This window comes from Rattus norvegicus, chromosome 3 (assembly GCF_021556685.1).
Source record: "Rattus norvegicus strain SHRSP/BbbUtx chromosome 3, alternate assembly SHRSP_T2T, whole genome shotgun sequence".
Taxonomy (NCBI): Eukaryota; Metazoa; Chordata; class Mammalia; order Rodentia; family Muridae; genus Rattus; species Rattus norvegicus.
This window is the reverse complement of record NC_141536.1, coordinates 41,874,999-41,889,269: the sequence shown is the minus strand read 5'-3', so window position 1 is coordinate 41,889,269 and position 14,271 is coordinate 41,874,999. Positions and strand designations below refer to the sequence as shown.

The following is a 14,271-nucleotide window of genomic DNA, read 5'->3' as shown; positions in this document are numbered from 1 at the left end:
TGCTTATTGTGAGAGGGTGACATAAGTGCTGCTTTGGCATAAAGCCATCGTTGGAAGTTTGAAGTCTGCTACTTGGTATGAAGCCACTCTACCCCCCATATCTTACTAATCGAGCTTCTCCCCATCTTCTCAAAAGAATGTCTGGGAGTCCCTGATCTCTCAGACTCTCTTTGCTATTAAGAGAGGATGGACATTGCTAATCTTATTTAACAAGGTTTCCAGGGTGGTGATAACAATGAAGGCTTTTGTGATCCAGAGCAGTCACAGACATATCTTAAAGACTTGCTGTTTTATATTTTTCAGCTTGCGTTGGCCAGATCAAGCTCTCTAGGTGACTTCTCCTGCTCTCAAAGGTAAAGAAATTCATTGGTTTCTTTTCTTTCTTTTTCTTTTCTTTCCTCTTCTCTTCTTCTCTTTTCTTTTCCTTCCTTTCTCTTTCCTTCTTTCCTCTTTTTAAGTCTCTGCCTGAGATAAGTGCTACACACACACACACACACACACACACACACACACACACACACGCACATGCACTGCTCACCCATACTACAATTTTAGGAATGAAAGCTAATTCATTGTAACAGTAATTATTAATGTTAAATATGTGCTCAATATGATATTTTGATATTTATTCAGTTTATTTTTTATTTGCACTTACAGGAAGGTTGTTACTGTGGAAAAGCAGGACAATGGAACCTTTGGATTTGAAATTCAGGTGGGCAGTTTTTAAACATTCTAGATTTCCTAGGGAAAAACAGTCACTAATTTCATCACGATATTTGTAAAAAACAATGAAGTCAGGATAGGGATAGAATGACCATGGAGGCTAGATTTTACTTAGTGTGTGGTTTGTTGTTCAGTGTGTTGGGTTTATGGGGAGAGAAAACATTCTATTGCCCTTCTATTTCCTTCTAGAAATGCACTTTGCTCCCTGTGCGTCACTACGGTCTTTCTTAAGGATGACTCCAGACAAAGATGCTTGATATTTTACGACCTTAAATAAGAAAGCAAAAGACGTTTACAGAAGTTTATTTTCAGCTAATCATATTCTTTCATTGTATGTAAATCACAGTCTAAATACTTGAGTTGGTCATGGTTGGTCATGACAGCACTTGGGAGGCAGAGGTAAGAAGTTCCAGGCTAGTCAAGACTACCTTGTTTCAAAAAATAAAAATGAAAATGAAATACTTGTCAGATGGTATATCTGTGTATATAGAATCCATATATGTTACAATTAAGACCACTTTTTGAATTATAGTGAGAAATTTGTAACACACACACACACACACCCCATAATAATACTTTATTCCTTGAAATCCCACTGGTGGAAGTTAACATTGGTCTTCCTAGGTTTCAGTGTGGCTGTCCAAGAATATTTGTTGCCTGTCTTTTTATAATTATATTTGAGAAGATGGAGAATGCAGTCAAGTGGACTGTAGACTAATTGAGTGGGGCAACTTAAGTCCCATTTCCCCACATCATTTCTGCATTTCTTTCCCACGTGCTTTGCATAATCGAATTCTTATGCTATATGTCAGAGTTTAGATCTTCGCTTCAGTGAATGCTGTTTTCAGAAAACATTGCCATGGTGGCAACCCCATAAAAGGGAACTCGTTTGTATTTTAAGATCAGGAGCAGGAAGCTGCTACATTAAACATGTTTTATGAGTAAAGAAACAACATGGGATGAATGAGGAAGTTGTGGGAGCAGAGGTTTCTGCTTTCTGAGCTCTGCTCCTTTAAAATTTGGTGAAATCTAGAATTTACCATAAAATCATTGAGACATAATTTCTGCAGAAAACAATGCACTGAATCTATCAGATTTTAGAAGTACAGAACCGTCACACGAACTATTTGATGTTCTCTGAAGAGATACTGCATGTCCATCACGACGTCTTCAAGGTTGCCTAGTGGTAGTAACTAGATCCCTGTCACTGCTTCCTTCTGTTTCTCTCTCTCCTCGTGTGTGTGTGTGTGTGTGTGTGTGTGTGTGTGTGTGTGTGTGTGTGTGTGTAGAACCAAATTCAAAATCATCTTTACTAGATGACAGGCCACAGGAACGTGAAACCTGAGTTGCTCAATGAAGACCCGATGGCTTTACCTCTGAGCTACAGCACATACATGCCATCTCTTTGCTTAGCAGGGATGGCTTGTGACAATTTTTTTTTGAGCCAACAGAACACAAGGATGGGAGATGTGGGTGGGTGGGCGATATGGTCATATTATTTGATCAAGTATTCATTTCTGTGCCTTCGTGGCTTCTGGGTTTCCCTTTTTATCTCTAATCCCCAAATTCACAGCTGCTATGGGATGCGCATTGGCCAGCTACAGAACTCCAAGTGCTTCTTGTCTTTCTTTGTGCTCACTTTGGTACTTATCGATGGAAGCTGGGTCTTCCTGTTGGTGTGGATTGCTGTAACAGTGACTTCTGAAAGGTTTATCAATCAGTGTTTGGCTCCTGCAGCACATGAATTAGATCGGCTTCCATTTCTATACGAAGTTAAGCTCTGGTGTGATCTGAGACAGGAAGTTCTCAAAAAAGGTTTCTGATTCAGATGGGACACGTGTTATAGGCCCTCCTCTTCCTTTCAAGTAGGGGATTCTAAGTGCACTACAATCTGAGTGGAAATCAGCATTTAACCAAGAGTAGGAGTGATCTACATGTGTGAATAATCATAGTGTCTCAGGCTTGGATTCTTCTAGAAGAAAGCAACTCTCTGGTGTGGATTAGTCTTTAGTAATCAGATTTTAAAGGACAACTCAAAACACTGGGGTTTTTGTTTTTGGTTTTGGTTTTGGTTTTTTTTTCCTGAGTTACAAAACTGCTACACAGAGCAAATGTTTCCTTAGTTTTTAGAGTTTGAAGTAAAAACTAAAAACTAAAAACACCAACAATAGAACCTACTGAATTGCTTGTGTCAACTGAGACATCTAGACATGGAAGCATGACTCCATTTTTATTTAGTTGGCTGACTGAGGTACTGGTGAAAATTCAGGGCAGGAGGGGTCTGTATGCTCAGAAATGAAATTGATTGAGTCAATTAGAACAAACCCAGGGCAGATTGTCATTATTTGCACAACTCTGATTTAATATAATTACTGTTGGCCAGTCTCCCTGCTGGATGTTTTGTATCTCACACTCTCTCCCCCAATGCCTACTTTAGTCTATGGTTATGGTTTTGTCTATGGTTATTTCATCCCATTGAGAACTGAGACTCAATTTTTTTCTTAATATATAACGATGGCATCAGGTGGCCTCTTAGGCTTGAAAATAGAACATTTTGAACTGCTCACATCCCACTGTCTTTCTCATGCCCGATGTTTTGTGAATGGAATTGGCTGGTGATGATCTGGTGGAGTTTCGAAATTGGTACCTTCCATTCAGAGTGCGGTGGGAAAAGCTTTTCCAAAGTTGTCCCCTGCACTTATGTATTACACCACGTAATGCTCTTGGTATGGTTTTAGGTTTGACAAATATTTGTAGACCTTTTGGAAGAGTTACTATGTATCCACTTATACTTTATAGACCTACAGACTTCAGAACCAGAACATCTGCTCTTCAGAAGTGTGCACTATGATCTGCAAAGTGCAGGAAGACAGCCCCGCTCACTGTGCTGGCCTGCAAGTTGGTAATGTAGCTCTGCTCATGCTGAAAGCCATTTACATATCAAGAAACTCTTTGATAGCGAAGGTTAGGAAGCAGTTGCTGCTCTGAGTGTTCTTGAGTGACAATGTGCTTTGGGAGCTTGCTTGTTTTGCTTCATTTCCATGTCATTAGTTAAGTAACTAATAAAACACTCGTTTTTTTTTTTTTTCTGGGCTTCTCACAGGTGACATCTTTGCAAATGTCAATGGCGTGAGCACAGAAGGCTTCACTCACAAACAAGTGGTTGACCTGATCCGATCTTCGGGAAATCTGCTAACGTAAATATCCACTTAGTTGCAGTGGGGTTTCAAAGATGTTTTGGTGGCTGAGAATACCTGATAAGTGAGTGACTTGTCTGGTTCTGTAGACACTATTTGTAGTACACTGGAAGGAATATAGCATACATAGCTTTGGGGTAGGTATGAACATTTTCATGGGCTCCTTTTGTTTCCTGAGGATTCATGAGTTATAGCATATCGTCAACACCTGAAGTCAGGGGATGGCAATAGACAAAAGTCTTTGTGGGAGGGACATTATTTACTAATATATTTTTAATGTCAATTTAATAAAACCAGCACACATTTCTTTAGACCGAGAGAAATAGTCTTGTCGCCACAGTTCCTTAAATCTTCCAGGATTTTTAACTTTTTAAATAACTTTTAATAATTTTTTTATAATTTTAATAATAATAATTTAATAACTTTTTTCTCTCTCATATGCGTAAAACCTCTTGTCCCCTCCCCCCATTTGTCAATGTTTCATAAGAAATAATGAAATTCTCTCACCTTGGAGCATATATAGTCATAGGTATTAATGTTCAATTTATCAGAAGACACTGGTCTTCCCAGCAACTCAACGGGTTTAAACTTTTAGACTGATCTTAACCATGTCAAGGAGTTATATCTACAAACACACCCATTCGTATCCACAAAGTCATAACTATCTAAGAAAATAGCATTAGGCTTGCTTTCCCTGTGTCCTAAGGACCCAATAGGACCTTAATAATCAGTTGTAAGGGAATTCATTATTGCATAAATATCATATGCACTGAGCAAATATTGAGTTTTTAATCTCTGTGTGCATTCTGAGGCAAAAATTAACTCTGTAGAACTCTAAAATCTACAGAAGATTTCTAAAAAAAAAACCCTGAAAAATTACAGTTATTGATAACCACTCTGAGAGAGGCAGAATAGTGTAACAGGGGTGTCTCCTGAGGAAGACAGCGGCCAGTTGAGCTTAGATATTCAAAGTGTTCCATTTACTCTGAGGAAGTGCTTTTGGACCTGAGACTAAGCAGAGGGAGGAATGGATATCTAGCTCCTGGTAGGAACATGTAGGTAAAGAAAGATGTCTTCGAGCTCTGGAAATGGATTTGGCATATCCTAAGGATGAAGTGAAATTGGCGGCTGGTGGATTAGGGAGACTGTATGAGTGATGAAGTCATTGTTGGCCAAGCATCAGATCATGAGATGCATTGCTGTGCCAGGGCGTTTGGATTTTGTTCTGAGTTGGGTAGTTTCAACATGACCTAATTCATTTTTCTTCACAGACTCTTGGCCAGTCCAGGTTAATCCCTTTATATAGATGAAGTGCCTGGGGCTGAGGAAGGGTTAGTTGAGTCCAGCCAGGTAGTGAGTGACACTGGGACCCAGTCTGCTGAGGATGTCAGGACTGCCTCTTTCCAGTTACAGCCGTGCTTTGTGAGCTGCTAGTAGAATCTTCTAGACTCTTCATGAGTACTTCAAAGGAAGTGTTGGGTGGCTGTGTCGAGTCAGACTTTAAAGATGATTGATGATGGTGGAGCTGAGGGTAGCCCTTTCAGTTTTAAGGAGTAAAAATTAGAAAAGCCTTGTCTCAAAGAAACTACGTAATATCCCTTGGATTCTACGTATTTTTAGAGTCATAAGAATATGTTCCATGTAGATAAAGCAAGAAGACTATAGGTAAATAAGGGTAGAGATGGTTCTTAGAAACCCACAGGGGGATAAAATATGAGACAAGGTGAACAAAGACTGAAGGGAGAACCATCCCTACAGTTGTACGCGTCATGGCTTAGACAGCTTAGAACAACATTAAGAGTCTAATGCAGCTTGTTAGTGATTCTACTGTCCAAAAAACGAGTCTTTATCTCAATCAGAAACCACAAAGTATTTTCTGTACTATCCTCTTACTATGTTGGGTCTGAGACTGGAAGAAAAGAGAAAACGTGGTTTTACATTTAGAAGTCCTATCATATCTTTAATTTTTTCTTTGCTTTCATAAATATAACTATAATTTATTTGCGAAAAAGACTTAGAACAAATAGTTTAGAATGTTTAAGGGTGTGATTCCAAGGTGAAATTAACCATCATCCTCAGATGGAGGATTTGTAGTCAAAACAATGCTCAAAACAAACCAACTCCTGAGAGAATAAACCTTCTATTTTTAGAAAATCTTTGATGTAGGAAGAGAAGAACAGTGTTAAACCAGTTACTCTAGATGGCCACTTATAAGCTAAAGGTTTTCTGATAAAATAGCCATACACAGTTGCAGATAATCTTCCCTGTTTCAAGAAATAACACATCGAGCCCACTGATGCGGAAGTCCTGTGCCTTTTTTTATTGATGTACCATCTGGCTCATAATAGATGCCGAGTGAATGTTTACCAAATAATTAAGATTATTGAGCCTGTCCAGGCAAGAATAGATTCTGGTGGGTGAGCAACATAGTGTCTTAGTGCCATAGTGCCATAGTGCCATTAGCATGTACCAGTGCCTTCTAGAAAATGAGCTATGGTTTATAATTAGCCAGGATCTTTTCCTCCACTCTTTGCCAGACATTTTTCCCTTTGTCTTCTTTTCTTTCCTTCACTGTTGTTCAGAAGTTTGGCTTAGGTCCAGATACTCAAGTATCCACACTCCATAGTCAAGAGCCTCAGAAAGGGTGATATTTGTGTTGCATTTCTAGTATAGCCTGCTCTCCACTTGCCGAGCTTCTTAAGGATGGTATCTCTTTGAAGAGATAGCTCTGTTGTTTACCCCACCTTTTCCCTTCTCTTCAAACAGGATAGAGACTCTTAATGGGACAATGATTCACAGAAGAGCAGAACTTGAGGCAAAGCTGCAGACTTTAAAGGTAATTTGACTTAACACAGCATGTCTTTTTTCATCCATGAATGTGTGAGTAGTAGAATAATGATCTATCTTGGGAACCCAGATAACCCTTGAAGGGGAAATTTCAGGATGCATCTAAGCTCCTGACGGGTCAAGGACCACGCAATTGCCTTGGCAGGAATATCTAAGACTGTGAATATGTGTAAATCACCCTCTTCCTTCCCCATTCAGAGTCTATGAGGCTCAGAAAGCCAGCGGGAAGGCATATTACCTGAAGAACTAGTCATTGATGCACCTGTGATCACTCTTGATTTACATTTCCTTGAAGGAGGAAAACAGAGGAAGAGTTAGTACTGAGTGCTGCAGACTGCTGCTTTCCCAGTCTCCTTCTTTGCCTCCTTTCCCTCTGAGTCTTTCTGAAAATGGACTATCACTAATGCCTTTGATGTCCTTGAGTGCCTTCCCTGGCAAACACACTATTACCTTGAAAAGAAAGAAAAGGGTCACCAGAGGCAGTGTCTGCTCAGTGCAAATTCTCTGGCATGGCTCTTTGAAGGTTTTCACAGTTCCTTAGGTTGGTGAGTCTTCCAGCCTAGGAACTCCAGACACTGCTGGAGTGAGTTTAAAGGTGCTCTGACTCCTCCCAGGTCTTAGTACTGCCCCCTGAAGGACAATGGAGCTGCCAGCTACTCAGGGATAGTTTAACTACAGGCAAGCTACTTACTTGTGTTTGTGACAATCTGAATTCATTACTTTTTGTCATGAAGGGAGCTACTACTGATTTCAAGAGGACAGTTCACTGTGCTTACATTTTATCTAGAACCTGTCCCTTCCACCGTATTTATTCACTAGCAAGCCTCACTAATATTACTTTGATACTTTTGCCATAGTGCCCATTCCCTGTGACTTTCAAGATCTATTTAAAATAAAATCATTAAGAATCCCTTCCACTCAGACTTTGATAGGGATTAATGTTTGTTCGCGAAATAAGTAAGAAGAGTTGAAATTTTTATGGTTCTTGTTTATCTCACTGTGAGGATGTTTTTCATTGTTATTTAGCACGTCATATACTCCAGAATAATTTCCTTCATGCTTTCCCAAATACATTATCTAGCTAAAAAAGGATAATCCTTTTTATTTTAAGTTTTGTCTTTTAGGTCAATTATTCAACTAATTTACTTTTCTTCTCTTATAGCATTGGCTAGGATCTTTAGTCTATTGTAAAACTGTATTCTTGACTTAAAGGACTGCTTCTGAAATTTATGTAAAATTTCTCCTCTGTGGGTCTTTGTCATCCTACATATTATTTCATTAAATGATGATAACTAGATCTTCCCAGAATGGTCCTTATATGTCTTTTCTACTTTTGAAGAACTATTTTATAGGTAATTGAAAATATTCTAGGTTTATGAGATCCAAGTTTTGTTTCCCTACTTTTAGAGCTTCTAAATTTCAGTCAGTTGTCAGTTACATTTTTTCCCTAAAAACTTAGTTTTTTCTTTTGCCTATTGAAGTCTTTAATTCATTCAGAAGTATCCTTGCCATATACTATAAAGTATGGGATAATTTGAATTTTTCCGTATGAACAGACAGTTCTCCCAATATGATTTCTTTTGTACGTTGCTTTTCTCCTCACCCGAATTTCTGTGAAATTTCTCTTTTAATAAAGTCTCCATTTAAGTCCACATTTACTCACAGGCTCTCTGATGTGGTCACTTTGATTTTTTCCCTCCAGCTCAGTTTGTAGTAGAGAGATACCTAACTGAGCGATGTTCTTAGTCCGTTGACCATCTGTCAAATTGTCAAGTTCCATGAGTAAACACTAGAGGTGTGAACGACATTTCACTTTATATAGATAACTCAGTGCCTAGGGTATTAACTATTACATAGTATTTCATATTCTTGTTGCTGTGTTTTCTTAACTGTTTTGCTCTTTTTCTTTCCATCTTTCATAAAATCTGATAATTTACACATACAGTTCATATATGTTTTTGTTGTATTATCCTTTGTACTTTAGGATTTTATCACAGTTTTTCTATAAAAATAAATTTTATGGTTAGTGAATACATAACAGATTATTTATATGTTGTTATTAATAGTAAAGCACTTTGTTAAACCACATAATCTATACTAAGTTGTTTGTATATTATTTGGTGTGCTGTACAAGGACAATAATTTACAAAATGGATCTAGTTCCCTTTTCTTCTGGGCCATCTTGGTGAGGGTTTTTGCTTAAGGTGAAGTGAACAATTCTGGCATCCTTACTGTCCTTTAAGGGTGGGTCTTCAGCATTTTTCATGTTAAGAATGGGTTATTTTTATGAATTGACTTTGGGTTCAAGAGGTTCCCATCTAAATCATATTTTTATTAGTTGGTATTCTGGTTATGTATTACAGATTATTAGATACCCATTGTACCATCAATTTACCTACAAAATTCATGATGTTCTCATTTGTAATCGCTGAATAGTATTCTATTGTGTAAATGAGCCACATTTTCTGTATCCATTCTACAGCTGAGGGACATCTGAGTTGTTTCCAGCTTCTGGCTATTATAAATAAGGCTGCTATGAATATGTGTCTTTGGGATATGGTTGGGCATCTTTTGGGTATATGCCCAGGAGCTGTATAACTGTGTCTTTAAGTAGAACTATTTCCAACTTTCTGAGGAACTGTAAAATTGATTTCCAGAGTGGTTGTACCAGTTTGTAATCCCACCAGCAATGGAGGAGCGTTCCTCTTTCTTCATGTCCTTGCCAACATCTGCTGTCATCTGAGATTTTGATCTTAGCCATTCTTACTAGTATAATGTGGAATCTCAGGGTCATTTTGATTTGCATTTCTCTGATTACTAAGGACTTCGAACATTTCTTTAAGTGTTTCTCAGCCATTCTAGATTCTTCTGTTCTGAATTCTCTGTTTAGCTCTGTACTAAATTGGATTTATTTTAAAATTGGATTATTTGGATTTTTTTCTGAATTTAACTTTCTTCAGTTCTTTATATTTTAGATATTAGTCCTCTCTTGGATGTAGAGTTAATTAGTGAAGATTATTTTCCCCAATCTGTAGATTGCCCATTTGTCCTATTGATATTGTCTTTTGCCTTACGGAAGCTTTTCAGTTTCATGAGGTCCCATTTATCAATTGTTGATGTTGGAGCCAGAGCCATTGGTGTCTGAGTTCTAGGCTCTCTCCCACTTTCTCTTTTATTAGATTCAGTATATCTGGTTTTACATTGAGGTCCTAACTTACTTGAGCTTTGTGCAAGGTGATAAATGTGGATCTATTTTCATTCTTCTCTATAAAGACCAGCAGTTAGACCAGTACCACGTATTAAAGATGCTTTCTTTTTTCTACTGTACATTTTTGACTTCTTTGTCAAAGATCAAGTGTTCATTGGAGTATGAAAATAGCCTGAATGACCTACATTTTTGTTTTTAAGGTTCCCTTTTAGGTTACTAAGTTTACAACATGAGCTGGGGTTGTTCCTCCTTTTTTTTTTTTAACTCTTATAGAATTTTTGTAATGTCATTTGAATCAGCAGGACTCAGGTTCTTTCTGGAGGGAATACTTTCAAACCATGGCTTCAGTTTCTTTATTATTAGTAAAGGTACACAGATGTCTTTCTGAAACAGTTTTAGTAAGCTCTGTGCTCATCAATAAAGTATTCTAATTTATAAATGTATAATGGGACCTGCCTGATTACCTAATAAAACTTCATTCTTAACATTTAATCCCTGCTATAGCTATGACTTTTATCTTCATTTTTATGTATTCTACTCATGCTTTCTTTTTACCTTCTTTATTATTTTCTCTAGGGGATTTTCTCATTATCCTTCCTCCTTGTGTGTGTGTGTGTGTGTGTGTGTGTGTGTGTGTGTGTGTGTGTGTGTGTTTATGTATGTGCCTGTTTGTCTTTCCCTCTGTTTCCTTGTTTCCTGACTAGTTTTCACTACAACTTAATTAGGTCCAGACTCCTACCTTAATTCATACTGTTTATAATTAGCTCTGATCTTTATATCTATAGATGTGTGACTCTAGCCCTATGCACTGTCTTTATTACTTCCCACATTATCTTGTGGGCTTCCATTAGAAATGTGTTAGGAACTTTTGATTTGCCTTCCTCAATAATGACTTCAACAGCATCCTTTTATATAGAACGTGTTCTTTTTAATGAGCTTTTAAATGTGATTTATACTTTATTGACAAGAGGTTCTATTTTGTATCTGTTCTTATTTCTCTCGATATTTTTGTGCTTATGAATATTGATTTTATGTTTCCATCAGAATTTATAGTATTCTTATTTCGGTGTCTGTTTTGGATTCTTCCTGTTTCTATGATGCTGGGAGAAATCCATGCCTTGATTAGCAGCTCACTGCCTTTCCTGTCATTGAGCACCCGAGGATACTGTGGGCTTGAAAGTTAGCATCCTATCTATGGGATGGCTGAGCAGTTCCCTTCACACAGGGAATCAAAGCTCTCTTTCCAGGTCTAGGTCCAGCAGCTTGGCTGCCTCTCTCAGACAGTAAATGACTAGCGTGACTCAGGCCATGAAAGGCTGCTTTGTTTCTCTCTCCCAAGGTACCTCCAGCTGGGAGCAGCTTTTATCAGTCTACTTTTCTTAGTACCTAATATTCAGTCAGCGTTTATTTCTCAAGAAGGACATTTTTGCTGAGTTCGTAGTGTTAAATAGACACTTCGAAGCCACACATTACCTCAGGATCTAAATTCCTACCTAATGCTTGATGCTTCAACTTGACAGCTCTTAAAGTTTTTGTTCTGGTTACCACCTCACATTTATGTCTAACAACCAGTCTTGAAATTATGAGATATGTACTTAATCCCTCTGGGCAGAAATGACTGGTCTGATCTATAACTCAAGGCAGGCTGGCTTTCCTTTTACACGATGACATTTTGCATCTTATATGTGTAAGCATTCTATTCACAAAGACAGTGAAGAGCCCTGTCTCTTCATTGGAAGAATTGTGTCCCTTCTGACTCACATTTTCAGGGATTTCTTTTATCTTAGCTTCTGCTTCAGATGCTTAGCGCAGATAGTGAGCTGGTTAAAGGGGTTACTTTTAAACATATGTCTGTTAATGGCTAGGCCTATTGTATACCTTGAGAAATATTTTTTCAATGAAATTTTCTTTTCCAGCCTATAATGAAATTATGAAATTAAGTGACATATTATCTGTAGGAGTAAAATAAAAATGTCAGGTGCTGGAGGAATTTGTCTTTAGGTGCTATTTATTTGTCTTATGTAGAATAAAAATATTGTGGCCGTACCTGGAACCCACTCACTGTGTGATAGCTTAGGGTCATTTAAGGAAGCTGCTTTTTACATATTATTCAGCAATATTCAACCATTCCTTCAGCTGCCATGGATGGGTCCAGTGTCGATGTAGCCATTGACACGAGGCCAGATCCACATATACCTTTAACACTCATCTGTGACTAAATGTTTAACAACCTTGAGGAAAATAGAAAAATGTCTCAGGTTTGAAATGTCTCTGCTCTTTACACTGAAGTTTTCCTAGTACAAGTCATGGCACACTTAGAAGACAAGGCTAGACCAGAAAATTGGGGATCATAAAGCCTTCAGTCACAAATATGGATTATCTGAAAAGCTCTGTCTATGAACTTTTGAAAACCAAGTTCAGAAAGGTTATATTTTTTTTCCTTGTGTCTTTAGTTTTGACTAACCACCTACTTCTTTCCTTTGCTCTGTTCTCCTATAGGAGATAACTATCTGTAGCAAAGAAGAAATGCGTAGGTCCGTAGGCTAGCTCTGGCTACTCCTCTGCTTCACAGGCCTCTGGTCTTGGTTTTCACATAACTATAAACTTATAAGAGTAGGCACAGATGCAGCCGCCCTTCCTCTGACTCCTATAGCATTTTTCAGTTCAGCAAAACTAAAACAAAAAACAAAACAACAAACAAACAAACAAACAAACAAACAAAAAACACCCAGAAAAAAACAACAACAAAAAAAAACTAACAGCAACAACAGGTTGAGCTGAGCTAAGCTTCTCACTGCTTCCATTGTCTGACTGAATGTTGTCAGCCACAGAAACGCTTCAGTTGCCGCTGTGAGCCGAAGTGCTCTGTAGACTGAGGAGTGATCCCTACTCCTCGTACTCGTTCAGTGATGTTCTTGAGATTTTCCTTTCTTTCCCTTCTTCCATTTCCTTCTAAATGCACATTAAAAAATCTTTCTATTTCAATCCTCATTCCCTCCTTCCAGGGGGTGATATATGGAGGATTGCTCTTTTGCAATGAGGCCATCTTTCTTATGGATAAATGTCCCTGGCAAGCCAGAGCTGTGCCCACATGGTGGCCTTGCTATCAGGACCTAAAATAGCAAAGGCAAGGTGAAGCAGGGGGCAGGAAGCCGGAAGGAGAGTGAACATGTAACACCTGCCTTCCCAGATGGCTTCTTCTCACTTGGCTTTGGCTTCCATTTACTTGGCTAGCTTGTGGACTGGACCAGGCCAGGCCTTCTGTGCCAAGTGACTGCTCTTACGGTCCGTTCTTTCTCATGCTGATCACATTCTTTCTATTTGCTACATAGAAGAAGCAGTTTTGAAGTAAAGAGGTGGGCTGGAGACACAGCTCATTGGTAGAATGCTAATATGTTTATGTCTTGGGATAGTTCCCCAGAACCTTATCAATGGCATGGAGGGGCACGTACTTGGGAACTGGAAGTAGGAGACTCCAAAGTTCAATATTATCTTCAACTGCCTAGTGAGATCAAGAGTCCATCTTAGCCTGGGCTACATGAGATGACATTTAAAAACAAACAAATGACCAATAAACAAACAAATAAAGTTAGGGCGCTTAAGTGTGTTGCAGATAGATGTCAAATGAAAAGATTATTTCAGAGCTCAGACTCATTGGTTGGTGATATTTGCTAAGCACTTACTAATCTCTAGTTGCTGCTCCAAATTTTTCCATCTGTTAACTTATCTAGCTCTAAAACTCTAAGGTTTCTATCCAATGTTATCTATATCACTCATGTAGAAATGCTAGTAAGCCCTTTCAAACCTGAAATGACATGCACTTCTCCAGTTTTCTTTTCTTTCTTTCTTTTTTTTTTTAAGAGAAGACTTGTGGGTCCTTGAGAAATCAGTATTCCTAATACTCTCTATAATTCAGCCTATGTCTCCAGAGAATGGGAATGGGGCTGTCAACAAAGGAAGTCTCCCCTGCCTTGCCCACTTGGATTTTCTAAGACTCAGAACCTTTCCCCCCTTCTCTTTCTCACAGCAAACCTTGAAGAAAAAATGGGTGGAGCTCAGGTCTCTGCACTTACAGGAACAGCGCCTGCTGCATGGTAAGCCCAATTTCCTGCCAGGAAACCACATTCTCGTCACACCCTCTCCGAGTTTCTGCCTCCAAATATTTTCAGAGTATCACTATTACAGTAAAAGTTTGCTTAGCACCAATGAAGGCTATGGCTCTGTGTTTTGCTGGGATGAATGCTGAGGTGATGGTGCTTGGAGGAGGTTGAGTCACACTACACTCTCTTCTCCATA

General features: G+C 38.5%; 1 protein-coding gene across 7 annotated transcripts in view; it reads left to right on the top strand.

Moving 5' to 3' along the window:
• Cytip (cytohesin 1 interacting protein) overlaps positions 1-14,271 on the top strand; it is a 76,928-nt gene that overhangs the window by 56,744 nt on the left and 5,913 nt on the right. For 3 of the 7 annotated variants that reach the window (XM_087651635.1, XM_087651636.1, NM_001012086.1), the window contains 6 exons: positions 304-353; positions 658-712; positions 3,523-3,625; positions 3,827-3,920; positions 6,687-6,756; positions 14,003-14,069. In XM_087651635.1, the coding sequence (XP_087507761.1) occupies positions 304-353; positions 658-712; positions 3,523-3,625; positions 3,827-3,920; positions 6,687-6,756; positions 14,003-14,069 (439 nt within the window). Of the gene's footprint in view, positions 1-303; positions 354-657; positions 713-912; positions 3,688-3,826; positions 3,921-6,686; positions 6,757-14,002; positions 14,070-14,271 lie in introns of all 7 variants that reach the window. The other 4 variants (XM_087651640.1, XM_087651639.1, XM_087651637.1 and 1 more) reach the window with 3 other exon arrangements.